This window comes from Eublepharis macularius, chromosome 14 (genome assembly GCF_028583425.1).
Source record: "Eublepharis macularius isolate TG4126 chromosome 14, MPM_Emac_v1.0, whole genome shotgun sequence".
In the NCBI taxonomy this organism is placed as follows: Eukaryota; Metazoa; Chordata; class Lepidosauria; order Squamata; family Eublepharidae; genus Eublepharis; species Eublepharis macularius.
Window position 1 is genome coordinate 2,357,923 of NC_072803.1, and position 13,580 is coordinate 2,371,502.

Genomic DNA, 13,580 nt, shown 5'->3' on the forward strand with positions numbered 1-13,580 from the left:
CAGCTAGTCGCTCTTGGAGACCAAGCACTGCATTAGATGGGCTTTGGTCTTATCCAGCAAGGTAGCCACTTTGGCACTGAGGACGGAGTTTACGGCAACACGTGGTTCTGATCAGTCACTTCCACCCCCAGAGATTCATTTCCAGGCAGGGTAATCCTCATTTTAGCCAGCGGTGTTCGTTCTCAAGAGAATGCCTGGGTGGGCTGACCGGCAGAGACCCGGACCCAGGCCTCGCCCTGGCTGGGGAAGGCTGCCCAGCCCTCTCTGGGTGTCTGAATAATCTCTCCCTTCCTGTATTGCTGCACCCAGGTGAGGCTTCCCGTATCTCCCGACGACGTTGTGCCAAGCACAATAAAGGTGAAGCACATAATTAAAATTGGGATGTATTAATTAGAAAATCTGAGAGCTCACTCGGAGATAAAAGAGGAGCAGATGTGTCAGTGATGAGAAGGTTGACATGCTGGAGATAAAATTTAAAATCAAAAGCCTCCGAACCGTTTCATGCTCTATTATTCCAGATTCATTGCGGAGTTCAAAGTCTGGTGCTCTACTTAACACATTCAGTTTGATCAGTGGGGCACTGATCCCGACGTGCGTGTCATCTTCCTTCCCGTCTTTCTTCCTGCCTCCCACCCCCAAAACTTTTCACGAAGTCGTGATGCGGCCTGTTCTGTATAAATATTTGATGCTTCGGGAGATTGTTTGCCTGTTGGCTTTTGCAGGTCAAGTGTCTTCTATACATAGTGTTTAGTTGGGGGGGGGTTAAAAGGGAGAGACAGAGAGAGAGAAAAGCCTTCATCTTCTTCTGGTTTGCCCATTAGAGGATGTGATATTGGCAGGGGTGGGGGAAGCAGGAGCCAATGCGAGGGCATTAATATTTATAAGTCGCAAAGACATTGACTTTATTTTAAAGGAAATCTCACTAAAATCTTCCATGCATCCAACTTGATATTTAGTCATGACATTCTCGTTCCCTTTTGTATTTATTACTGGCTTGGAAGTAGTTTTATATCCTGCTGGGATGTATTGATGGAGGAAGAATAATGAAGTTAACTGCTCTGGAGAGAGGCAGAGAGAGTCATACTCCTTGGCTGTTGGTATTTAGTCTGTTAAGCACAGCGGGAACCCAGCCCCCTTCCCAGCCCCTAGCACCCGGCCCCTAATTTCTGATATAAAAAAAATATTTTTTAAAAAAGAAAAGAAACAGACAAAGCGCCAGTCATCTCTTTGTGTGTTGCGAGCTGTCCTCCCTGGCATAGAGAACATGTCGCTTGTTTGCTTTCCTGGGTTCCCCCCCCCCCATCTTGCTTTTTCCCGCCTCTTTTTCTTTGAGAGGTTGTTCCCATGTCACCTCTGCCCTCTCTTCTTTGCATCAGTGACTAATTTTGTGCTGCTTTTTCATTTACGCCATTGCTCTCATCCTGATCTCGGAGGGAGGGCAACTGCGGGCTGGGCCTTGGTCATTCGAACCCAGAGCTGCTCCACTGCAGTGGCCCCGAGGGGCTGCCGGGGTCCAGCCCTGCCGTTCCACTTCGTTGTGGTTTGCAAAGGAGAGTCGGAGCCCTCTTTTGTTTTCTAATTTATTGATCAGCTTTGTGTTCCGCCTATTTTTTTAATTTGCTTTTTTTTTCTGTTTTCCTTTTTATTTTTTATCTAGATCCCCTCACAACTCTCCCTCCACCCACAACAACCATCATCATTCCCTTCACCACCGCAGGTATGGTACCTTCATATCCATTGGGAAAGCCGGAAGGGTGTGTTGCCTGTTTATGGAGAGAGGAGGGAGCGGGGAGGTCCCACCCACCCCCCCATCGCTTCCGTTTGTTCTCGGCTTGCCTTGTTCCCTTTTGCCGTTGCCTGAGACTAGACAGGCTCATCTTCTCCTGGCATGGGAAAGCTAACCGAATGTTGTGGCCAAGGCTGCTGCAGGCATCCGCGGGCATGGGCTCGTGGCTGTGGCCAACGCTTTTGAATTTGCTAGTCTTTTAAGGTGCCACAAGAGGTTGTTTTGCCTTCTCGAAGGGGACCCCGCTTGTTACTGCAGGCCTTGAACTTACACCTTTTAGAGTAATCAGGCGAGGGAGGGAGAGCACATGAAGGCCAGCCGCCCCAGTGGAGTTCAGACTGAGACGTTTATGCTTTGAAACAGAGTGATAATTCCTTTTGAACTTTGCTTTCAGAAATACAACTATTTTTCTTCGTAGTAGACGTTTTTATTTTCAAGTCTCGTAAACAGTGTCCTTCAGTATTCTGCAACTGCAAGCGCCACTAGTCAGCTACACATTGCGGTTCTTCCACGGCGCTTCCTCAGTTAGCCCCCTTTGGGACGACCCCCAGGCCCCTCGCCATCTCATCTGCCATTCTGAGCCGAGGGCCACCCCATGCAATCAGCCGCCATCAAATGCCATTTTTCCTAACACCCCCTTTCTGCCCCTCCCCATCTCTCTGCCCACAGTAACCAGCCATGGTTATAACCAATCCATCTTGCATTGTTATCACCGTCCTCTGGATGCTTTTGTTACAGCTTTCTTTCATTTTTTGGAAACAGAAGTGCCCAGCCAAGCTCAGTGAGGAAGGTGAGATTGTGCGGCTCTCTTCGTGAGCACGCGGCGATCCTGTTTCAGGTTCCCCTTTGCTGAATTCAATGGTCACCCTTCGCCTTTTCGGCTGCCGCTGTGCCTTTTCTCCCTTGACGTCGCTGTCCTAGGTCACACGCTTTGCTTTCTCGTGAGATTCAGAAATGCCTGTGTCTGTGCAAATAACAGAACTTTCTTTCCAGTGTGCCTTACTCATCACTTGCTGTTGTGTTGTCCAGTTTTTTTGCCTTCTTACATTTTTCCCTTTCAGGAGCTTGAGAAATAAGTGTCTCTAGGCCCCTCACCTGATCTCTGAACACCTGAGTGGGGCTCTTCTTCAGCACTAGGGGCTTGCCCTCCCTCAGTGTCCGTCATCTCTTCCATGCACCTTCTGCTTGCGGCGGCCAGTTAGCTGCTGTGTGCACATACCTTGCCCTCAGGAAGCCAAGTGTGGGTGCATCAGCCTCCACAGAGAGAGAGAAGACCAGCCCTGTGTTGGGGGCTGGGGGGGAAGCGTGGAGGCTCCGGTGGCGGGCAGTCCACCCGCTCAGCCATATCACCGCTGCTGCTTCTCATGCAATGGCTTCCTGAGCTTGAACCTTCATGGTGAAGTTCCTTGAGTTAGAACAGAAGATGAGATTGGGATAGGATAAAGGTTGCTTTAAAATTCCTCTCAGTCACATGGATAAACCATTCGCTGGTGTTTGTTCCCTTGTCACATGCAGTGTTTTCCTCTGGTTACTCTTAAAGCTCTGCTTCCCTGGGCAGCATCCCTGGTGTTTGCATGGTGAGGTCTTCTCTGGATGGCTTGTGTAGTTCTCTTTCCAGGCGCCATGTATGGATCCAGGAGACATTCATGCTCCTATATTTTTTTCCCCCTGCAGTGTCAAGGCGTGGCAGTAGTTGTGACCAAACCCTCTAATGATTAAGATATTGAAATTGTTCCCTTTCCAGTTGAATAAAATCGGTGTTCAAAGCAAAGTATGAACCCGTTCAAAGACCGTGCCCAAGTCAGCAAGTTGGTTTTAGCTCGTCTGATGGCTAAATGTCCAGTGGTGTGCTCTTTAAACGAGGAACAATGAATTTAAGTAGAAGTTCTGCTGGTCAGCTTCTTGATCATTTGCCCTTGATGGACAGGGGCGGAGTCATATACCTGGCCAAAGAAGGTTCTACTAACGGGCTGCAGGGGGAAACTTTGGCCAGCTATGAAACCCCGCCTGGATCTCCATACGACAGCTATGACTTGAGGGTGGGATTTCATTTTCATAGTGGGACCCACGGATGAAGCCTTTTTTCCTCTGTAGCACACATAAGAGGCGATGTCAACAGGTCTCTGAGGGATTTTATTGTGGCAAGGCTGGGTAGAACATGGCACCCTGCTATTCGGCCAAGCATGGACTTACTCTTCATTGGCTGTCGTTTTCTGCGTTTCTGGCTCTTGTCTTTGGCTGTAAAATTACCTCTTTATGTACCCTCCATGCTGATTCTGTGAGTTTTAATTTACCACATTTCCCTCAGAGTGCTTCTAACTTGGTTTTTGTTCTGTTTCGTTTTGAAGTAAATCCATTCCCATTTTTGAAGATTAGTCTCATCTGTTGATGTACAGCTTAAATTGATTGCAAGAATTGGTTCTGATAACCTGTTGTCTTCCATGGTGCCCTCCTTTGGGCACTGACTTTGACCACAGTCAGGAGTCAAACAGCCTAGTAGGCTAGGAGATTGCAAGTCCTCGGTATCTTTTGATAACCCACAGTACCAGCCTCTCAGTTCTCCCTTGGCAGGAGTGTGTGTACATTTATTTATACACACACACACACACACACACACACGTATAGAAATGTAACCCTAACTTGAATAGCCCAGGCAAGCTCAGTCTTACCAGATCTTGGAAGCTAAGCGGGGTTAGCCTTTGTTAGGAATTGGATGAGAGAACTTCAAGGAAGACCAGTATTGCTATGCAGAGGCAGAAATGGCGAACCACCAATGTTAGTCCTTTGGGGTTGCCATAAGTCAGCTATGACTTGATAGCACTTCCCAGACCCATAGAGTGTTACGTTCTTTTTCTGAAAAAAATGGAATTTTTGAGAAAAATTAAAAACATAAGCAATACTTACTTTCCTGTCAAACCTAACTTGTCATTTTAATAACATAAAACGCATCTTTTATAACTTAGCTTATAAAATTATACTGATTGGGATATTCATGGCATTTTAAAATATAAATGTCTTGTTTTCTTTAAGAAAAATTGCAAATGTAAGAAAAATTGCAAACCTTTGAGAGAGAGTTACAACCTGCTGACAATATGCTACTTCTGTGTGTGTATATAGAAATAGAGATAGAGATATATAGGGATATATATTTTAATTTTTGCCACCTGAGAGGTGGGGGGGGGGAATTAAAGGTAGAAAACAAACTCTGTAATAAACAAAAACTGTATTGTTGGACTGAAAACTCTCATAACAGTCACAGTATGTAGAGCTATCAGCATATTTGGATGTCAAGTTCTACTTTAGAACAGTGAAAACACTAAACTCCTTAACAAGCTGTTATTGTTAAACACGGCATAGTATATTAATTGTTGCCAAAATTATTCACATTTAAACAATAAACATATTGTTGAAAATATGTTGTGTATTCCTACAGTATAGGTAGGAACTGTCCTGTATCTATTTCTGAACTTCCCCTGACCTGGAATGCCCAGGCTAGCCAGAGCTCATCCGATCTCAGAATCTAAGCAAGATTGGACTGAGTTAGTGCTTAGACGGGAGGTCACGATGGAAGTCCAGAGTCACTACGCAGAGGCCGGCTATGCCAAACCATCCCTGAAAGTCTCTTGCCTTGAAAACCCTGCCAGTAGAGGAGGGTATGGTCCAGGAAATGGACCTAAATTAGACACGGTCCAGCCCGGTTCCTGAACACACAGTTTGCGGGACTCATCTTTTTCATGAAATTTGGTATGTTTGGGCCGGTCCATTGGTCCATGATCTGTGAGTCCAGACATCCTGGCACCAATCTATCAATTTCCTGTGCAATGGAGGGGACGTCTGCAGACCTTTTGCAGCCCTTAAAAACTTTGCAGGCAACTCATCCCATTCTACAAGGGAGGCATGGACATTCTGCAGCCAATCTTACCCTCCGAAACCTTGATAGGCAACTCTGCCTGCCAACCAGAGAGCTCTCATTCTGCAAGGGAGGCGTGGACATTCTGCAGCCAACCTTAGCCCTCAAAACCTTGATAGGCAGCTCTGCCTGCCAAGCAGAGAGCTCCCATGCTTCTCTATGCGAGCAAGGAGCAAGAATCAGTTCCCTAGGCAATGGCTGGGAAGGTGTCTACGTGGTGAAGGGGCTTTCCCCCCACCTTTTCCTGTTTGATTTTGCCTCATTGCAATTTTTTAGTGCTGCTAGCCAAGGCAAGTCAATTGACATTTGTGACTCCAGTATCTACTAGAAGTTTTCTGGGGTCTGTAACTCAGATGTCCGAAATGCAAACTTGGAGGGTGGCTGGAGGAGAGGCTGATGAAGATTCTCTGCGAGTGTAGGCTCTCTGGGTGTGAGGGGGTGGAGCCAGGGCTGCCAGAAGTGATGGACCATGGACCGACAAACCGGTCCGTGAACCAGGCTGGTACATGAAAAGTTCGTAGTCGGTGAAAATTGGTGGACCACAGGCCGGCAGTCCATGGGGTTTTCCCGGTCCATGCCCACCTCTTTCTGCCAGGGGTTGCTCTAAGTTTGCTGTGACTTGATGGCACTTTCCTAGGTTTGCACAAAACTAAAAAAGAAAATTTAAAATTTAAAATGGAACAGCTGGAGGGCTGAGAATGTGCTCATTAGAAGAGCATCATTTGATGCCCCCCTGGGTCAGGCCAGCAGTCTACCTAGTCCGGAGTTCTTTTTCACGCAGCAGTAAACCAGTTGACCTGGAGGGCCAGCAGGCAAGGCATAGAAGCCCACATCCGCTTCTAGCACTGGTAAGGAGTCATTTCCTTAAGGGCCAGTCAGTAAAATGGGCTCAGAATCGCGCTGTATGTCTGCTGAACTGGCACATTGCACGTTAGCCAGGCTCTTTCAAGATTAGACTTTGCTCACTTGAGCAGTTGGTTGGTAGTTTGATTCGGCCCAGATACTGCCTCAAGTGATTATTTTTTGCTCTTCCTTTATGCCCCATTAATCGGTGTCCGTGTGATTCTTTGAGAGGGTCGCTCCCACCCCCTTGCTTTAATAGAGGCATTCCATCCACTTTTGTCTTGCTGCTTCTCTGGAGCGGCATCATCCCTCCACACAAAATGCCCTTGTGGTAACAAACGATCCGGCACAGAGGCGCAGTTAAGCTGAGATTGCTACTAGAACAACTTTGTCAAATCCCTGTTTTTGATGGATGGGATCTTGCTGAGTTGGTGTGTCTTAGCAGACAAGCGGCGTATGTATTTATCTTATCCCAAAGGCTTGCTGTCGGCACGCGTGGAATTTAACTTGGGCTCCCCTCTCCAAACAGATTAAAGGTTAGAGATTGGAATGGCTCCCTTCTCCCTTTCTGCTAGAGAGTGGGCTGCTGCCTTAAATTTACCTTGTGTGTTATGACCTGACAAATGGGTAGAGAAATGAATTTTCCTTCTCCCCCTGTGTTCTGTAGTGCTTTAGAGCCGCCCATTAGCCTTAAAAGCTTCAACAGCCAAACACCAATGATTAAACACCAGTATAAAGCTCCAGGAATGTATTTTCTTCCTTCTGTGCTAAAGGTTTGTGTAACTGAAAACCATTCTCCTAATGAAATTAGCGTCATTACCCACAATTTATGCAGTAGTCTCAGGGAAAAACTGCTTTTCTAAAAGCCTCAAGGGGCACCAGCGCATTTCTGCCGTTTCGCTCGCCCCTTGCCACACTCTGGGAACAGACAGATGTGGGAAGGCCAAGAATGCTTCAAAGGATGGTTGCTCACATCTCCCAAAAGCTCGAGAGATCCTGTTCCAGATGGGAGCCCCAAACCAAAGCTGCTGCCGGCTTCTGCAGATTCCCGGGTGTCCTCTGTCGACACTCAGTTCTTTTTATGGAGGCAAGTAGGTGCTAATGCCACCGAAGGGGTTGCTTGGCACAGGCCTCTGCCCGCGACATATCAGAGCCCCGCCCCCGGACCTTGTCTTGATGGCTACGATTTGCTAGGAGAATGCGCCTTATGCAAGAACCCCCCTAATTGCCGCTCCTCAGTCCTCTCATTCAGGTATGATTTAGGTTCATTCCACCGCCAGACCTCTTGCAGGTTCCCCTGTAAAGCCCCCAAGGCCCTTTTTCAAAAGCTTGGTGATCCTCACGCACAGCAGTTCTTTGTTTTACATTGGCCCTTTGTTGAGGCAAGTCAATAAGTCTTTCCCTGGCACAGACCAATTTCCAAAAGTGTTCTTGGACTGGTGGCCTTTGGAAATGGCATCTTTTACCTGTATGGAAGTTCCAGTTGCCGTTTTGCATTCTGGCTGCATTGCTGGCAAGCCCCCCCCCCCCAAAACCCCAGCCCCCTTATACCCTTTCAAAATGTCCTTGTGGCTTTATTCATTAAGATGTACAGTATGATATGCTAGAACAAGCTGCATAATTTAAACAGCCCCCAGAGTCCTCCCTGGAAATACTCCATTTGGACAGCAGTTATTTCCTGTGAGATAATTAAAAAGTTTTTAATATTTGTGTGTGTGTGTTTTTCAAAAAGGGAAGAGTTTATTTTTAAGAGTCTATTGTGTTGATCTTGCCCCCTGGTGGATCTATTTTCTTTCCTCCCAAGTAGGCCTCTAATTATTTGTGCTGGTTGCAGACGCAGGCTTGGGCTTGCTGCCTTCCCCACGGCTGGATCTTGTTTGTCTCTTGGCTTCCGTGCTAATAGGATGAAGGACGTCCTCCGCAGCCTTCCAAGGAGGCCCTCGCGTTGGAGCGGACGTGTTTGATCATGTCTGGGTTGGAGATCCCATTATGGCTTCAGCAGGGATGCTTGTGCAATCATAAGCAGCCTCCTGGTTCCTCATACTCCCTCGCACCATGGCTTGAATGTGTTTCTTTTTTCCCCAATGGGATGCCGTTTTTTTTAAAAAAGGGTGGCACAGTGGGCTCTTTGTGAGTGTGTATGTGTGTACAGACTCTTTAGTGTGTAGTGGAGTGATGTAAGGGCTGCAAGGAGATCGTAAAACAGTGTTGGCCTTTTTCTGTCATGGCAGGTAGTTCCTTGGGAATGGGGTGTGGGCATATTTCAGGAGAAGCCCCGAAACAGATAATTGAATTTTCTGCAAAGCCAACGAGAGCCAGGCTGAGTAGGATGTACTGCTTGACTTTAAATGACTCTCTTCCGTTTTCTGTGTCACATCAACATTTTCACAAGACAGGCTAGATACCAAAGCATGTTAATGTTGCTTGGGGAAAGGTGTGCTTAGATTTGGCCTTTTCTCTGCCAGATGTCATGATCTACGGGGAAAGAATCCCGTTAATAGGAGCAGTATTTTGCTTCCTTGCAGGCTGTCTTGGATACTTGAGCCCAGCGCTCTGCAAACCCCAAATGGGCATAATTCTTAGATTTCTCCAACTACCACCCAGATCTCAACCCAAGGATGGGGGGGGGGGACAGATTAAAGTGAAACTGTGTGAACGCTGTACACTTCATCCTGTGGGCATCATAGATCCCTCAGGCAAGTAGTAGATTGCCAGCAGAATTTCACAGATCAGTGCAAAAGGTTTCTTTAAAAAGCTTTGTTAGCTGCCTTTCTACCATGCAGAAACTCAAGGCAGCTTAAAGTATAAATAAAAACAATCACAGAGAAAAACAAAGTTTAAAAATAACACAGTTTAGTTCTGCCAGTGAACATAAAAACACCATTCATTAAAAGCTGCCTTAAATAAAAATGACTTCAGCTCCTCTTGAAGATCGGCAGTGAGGGGGGGCGGGCAGCACACCTCCTTGGGGACGTGCTCCATAGTCGTGGGACTGCCACTGAAAAGGCCCGCTCTTGTGCACCCAACATGCTACAGAAGTCTTCTTTACCTGATGGAACAGTCGGGGGCCCCTCCCTGTGATGTTAATTCCCAAGCAAGAACATATAGGCGAAGACGGTCCTTCAGATACCCCATTTCCAAGCCATGTAAGGCTGTAAAGGCCAAAAACAACACCTTGAATTGTGCTCAGGAGTAGATTAGTATCCAATTAGTAATTGCTCTAATATCAGGGTCACATGCTCCTGATCGCTGGCCCCAGCCTGCAATCTAGCTGCAGTATTCTGAGTTAGCTGCGTCTTCCAAAGACCCTTTACTTGGGTGTCGGATTTCAGTTTGTGCACGTGCCTTACTGTATCATCCTGGCTTTCTCTGGAAGCTTCCTTGTGTCGCTGGTAAAATGTCAAGTTAATTTAGAGTTGATGTTGTGATCTCCTGACATTTTCATCCACTATGTGGCCACATTAAAAGGGAATGGAAGAGGAAGGAACACACACACACACACACGCACACACTCCTGAGAAGAAACAGCAGGGCTTGTGTTGCCTTTGCTTAGTCAATAATCGTCAAGAGGGTGGTGAGAGGTTTTTTTGCTTGTTTGTTGAACAGTCAATGAAGAAACTATTTTCGCTTGAGTACCTGAAGAAAAATTCTGCATCTTGTATAGAAGAGGAAAAAATGCTGAAATGCCTATTAGCTGGGCGGGGGGGGGGGGGGAGCTTTTCCTGCTGTGTTCTCATAGACAGGAACATGGCACATTGGAAAGCTGCTGCCATTGCAGAAATGGAAGCCTGGTTTCGGCGGCGGCTGTTTACACCAGGGTCTCCAATATTCACGGGCTTGCTAGTTATACCAGTGGAGATTGGCACAAATCTTGTGCCTGTCGGGTACACTCTAACCACTTCTGACACCCTCCCCCAAGAAAAAGCATCTTCTGTTCAGCAGCACCATAAAGCTTGGTGGCAAAGTAACAACGTGCAGATTCTGTTCCTCCCAAGGACAGGCAACGTTGTGGTGGACGGCATGGCTTTCGGTAATGCTGCAGCCCGTTTTCTGTAATGCCAGTACCAAGGAGCGTCAATGCCTCATTCCATGTTGCTAGACAGGAGGCCTGAACGAGCGGCCTGGACACGGAGCCGTGTGGAATGAAGCGTTAAATCTCAGCGCAATATGCGGTGCCACGCTTCAAGCAATAATTTTCCATGCTACACAAAACGACTAAACGGATCCTGATTATTTTTGTGAAGCATCTGGTCTGCAAATGAAGCTATCTCGTGGGTGTAGTACAAGCAGGCCTCTGTGCAGCAAGCTCTCAGCAGCGCTTGGAACTGCTGTCCGACAGACGATGCTCTTGCGGTAGTACAAAAGGGAAGGCTTTTGCCATCCGTAGAGCAGAATGGATCTCAGGCCAGGAACGAATTCCCCACCACCACCTTTTGCATTCTCTGTGCAATGTGTGAAGTTGAGATGAGAAACGTATTTGGTTGAATGTCATCAGAAACAAACGGGAGATGTGGGACGAGTTCTGCTTTTTTGCAAGCTGCGTTTCACTGCCGGAGTGGGTTCGGCTGACTGGCTAGGCCTCAGTCCCTCTCAGGGTTGCCGTGTGCGGAAGTTCTGTAGGATGACCTGCTTAAACTCCAGATTATTAACAATTACGTTGGAATGCAACTGGCTGCCTCAGGTAGGTGCTAATTGTACAATGAGGTCTTGCGTTGTAGATTGAAAGCACTGTTTCTAGGCACTGAATACGCCTCATTTCTACATAGGCTGGGGCAGCTGCAGGACTTTAAATTTGTGAACCTTTTTTCATAAGTCCTTCAGTTTTCATATTTTGGTGTGGATCCCATTCTGTTAGAAGATCCAGAAGAGTTATCTGTGTTAGTCTGTAGTTGCAAAATGGTAAAGAGCGGTGGCTCTCGAAAGCTTATGCTACAATAAAATTGGTTAGTCTTAAAGGTGCTACTGGACTCTTTACTATTTTGCATTCTGTTAGAAGTAGTGAACTAATTTTATGGATTAGTTTTTAAACCACCACCACCCTGCTCTGTCTCACTCATTGAACCATTTAAAGTTGGAGTGGAGCCATCAGAAGGAATTAAAATGCGCCACGGAGGAGTTGGCGTGCCCCCTTTCTGCTGCATATTGCCCAGCTGTCTGTCTCCCATGGTGTCCTATTTTTATTATTATTTTTATTTTTCTGCTGCTTGGTTATGATGGATGTTGACAGGCCGTGGATGGTACCTGCCCCTTCCTGCTTTGCCAGGGGCCTCCTCATGCTCTGTAACTCCATACACACAAACTATTAACTGCTTTCATTATCTGGCTGCCATTTTTTTAAAAAGTCTCTATTCAATCAATCAATTAATCAATTACCTTTATTGGCATTAGAAATAATAATAGTCTACAGTCGGAGATAAAGACCAAAGTCTAATAAATAATAAGGCAGAAGCATAAGCATAAACAAACAGTAACAGTTAATAATAAAATTAATAAACATTCAGCAATTAGGTGCGGCAATAGATTTAACTTTATAAACTTCTGCTAGAAATGTTGCAACACTTGAAGTAACACAAGGGTTACGATCCTCTAAAAGGTGAACTAAAATTCCTCCTTTGGTAGAGGTATTATACTGGAGATAATTCGGTTAAGGGTTGTTTGCATAATAGACCAAAGAGAGGGCATTCTAGAATAATGTGGGACAGTGAAGCGAGGACTCCTAGTTCACAAGGACATGCCCTATTTTGAAGAGGTACTTGCCTGAGTCTGCCAAAGAGCACCATCGATGGGAAGGCATTGAGACGCGCTTAGGAAAATACTCGGCGCTGAGATGGGGTGTCCAGAGCAGAGGAATAATGTGGCAACAGTTCCTGCCTTTGGTATATGCCTAAGTTGGCTGCAAAACAAACAGGAGGACGCAGCGGGAACATCTCTTGGAATCCGTGGTCCACAAGTCTTAATTTAATTGTTCTTAAGATATGTAAAAGTCAAAAAGTTCTTCTTTTTAGGAGGCAACCAGTTTGTTCCAGCAGTTCCGAAAATTCACAATGCAAAAATCCTTCCCCAGCTGCTATATGGAATCCCCCTGTGGATCAAAGCCTTTAAGCCCTGTGCAGAGGGTGTGCAGTCAACTTTCTTTCGACAGATTTTGGGTGTCCCTAGATGTGTGCCTTGTTTATCTATATGTGCAGAGTTGGGTCTCCACCTCTTGGAAACGAAGGCCTGGATCATGGCTTTTAAGTACTGGTTAAAAATTCTTTTTAGATCTGAATCTGGTAGTTTGCTATTTCATTTGATGAGAGATCAACAGAGTACCAAATGGTTCTCTGCGTTTACTCTCCAGCTGCAAAAGCTCGGCGTTTCAGTGGCCTCCCTGCTCCTATGTGATGAAAAGTCTCTATTAAAGGTAGAGACTTGAGCAAGGCAATATTGAATAGAAAGTGGAGATTTAGGGTGGGCGGACATTTCCTTCCTCCAGCATCAGGTTTCTGTAGCTGTTTGGTGTGTGTGTAGGGCTTGGGGTGGGGGCAGGCAGGAATGGCAAGCTTATCTTACCATTAACATTGAACAGAAAACCCTCACCACCACCTCCTCGTTCTAAGACCCCCTGTACGCCTTGTGCTTGGGAACGGAGGGTGGTCTTCCAACATTAGCAAGTAGACTTTTTGTCCTATTATTTCTGGAAACACAACATACAGTAGGGTTGCTGGTAGCCCCTCCTCGGTTTGCTTACCAAAGAGACAGCTGTGATAAGACCTCAATTTTCAGGAAAAAATGTGTATTGCTTTTCAACAAACTGAAGCCATTCTTTTCAGGACATCGTCATGCCAAGTGCCTTAAGAGCGTTAAGCACACACACGCCCCGCTGCTAAGCAAGAAGGTCTTTTGAGAAGGTAGCTGTTCCCCTGAGTTGGAGATCTAGCCAGTGCACCTTTAACCATGAACTGCTTTGTTTCCTGCTGCGATCACTCAACCCATCTGCTAATCATGACTTTGCCATTCCAGCTGCAGCCAACATGACGTTGTTTGACTTTAGATCTTTGT

The 13,580-nt window shown here is 46.4% G+C and overlaps 1 protein-coding gene across 10 annotated transcripts in view; it reads left to right on the forward strand.

Moving 5' to 3' along the window:
• The window catches only part of CADM1 (cell adhesion molecule 1), a 347,901-nt gene that overhangs the window by 304,624 nt on the left and 29,697 nt on the right, over positions 1-13,580 (forward strand). For 7 of the 10 annotated variants that reach the window (XM_054997487.1, XM_054997490.1, XM_054997488.1 and 4 more), the window contains one exon: positions 1,658-1,717. The exons of the other annotated variants lie outside the window; for them this stretch is intronic. In XM_054997487.1, coding sequence (XP_054853462.1) covers positions 1,658-1,717 — 60 coding nt within the window. The remainder of the gene's footprint in view (positions 1-1,657; positions 1,718-13,580) is intronic. 10 annotated transcript variants of the gene reach the window in all.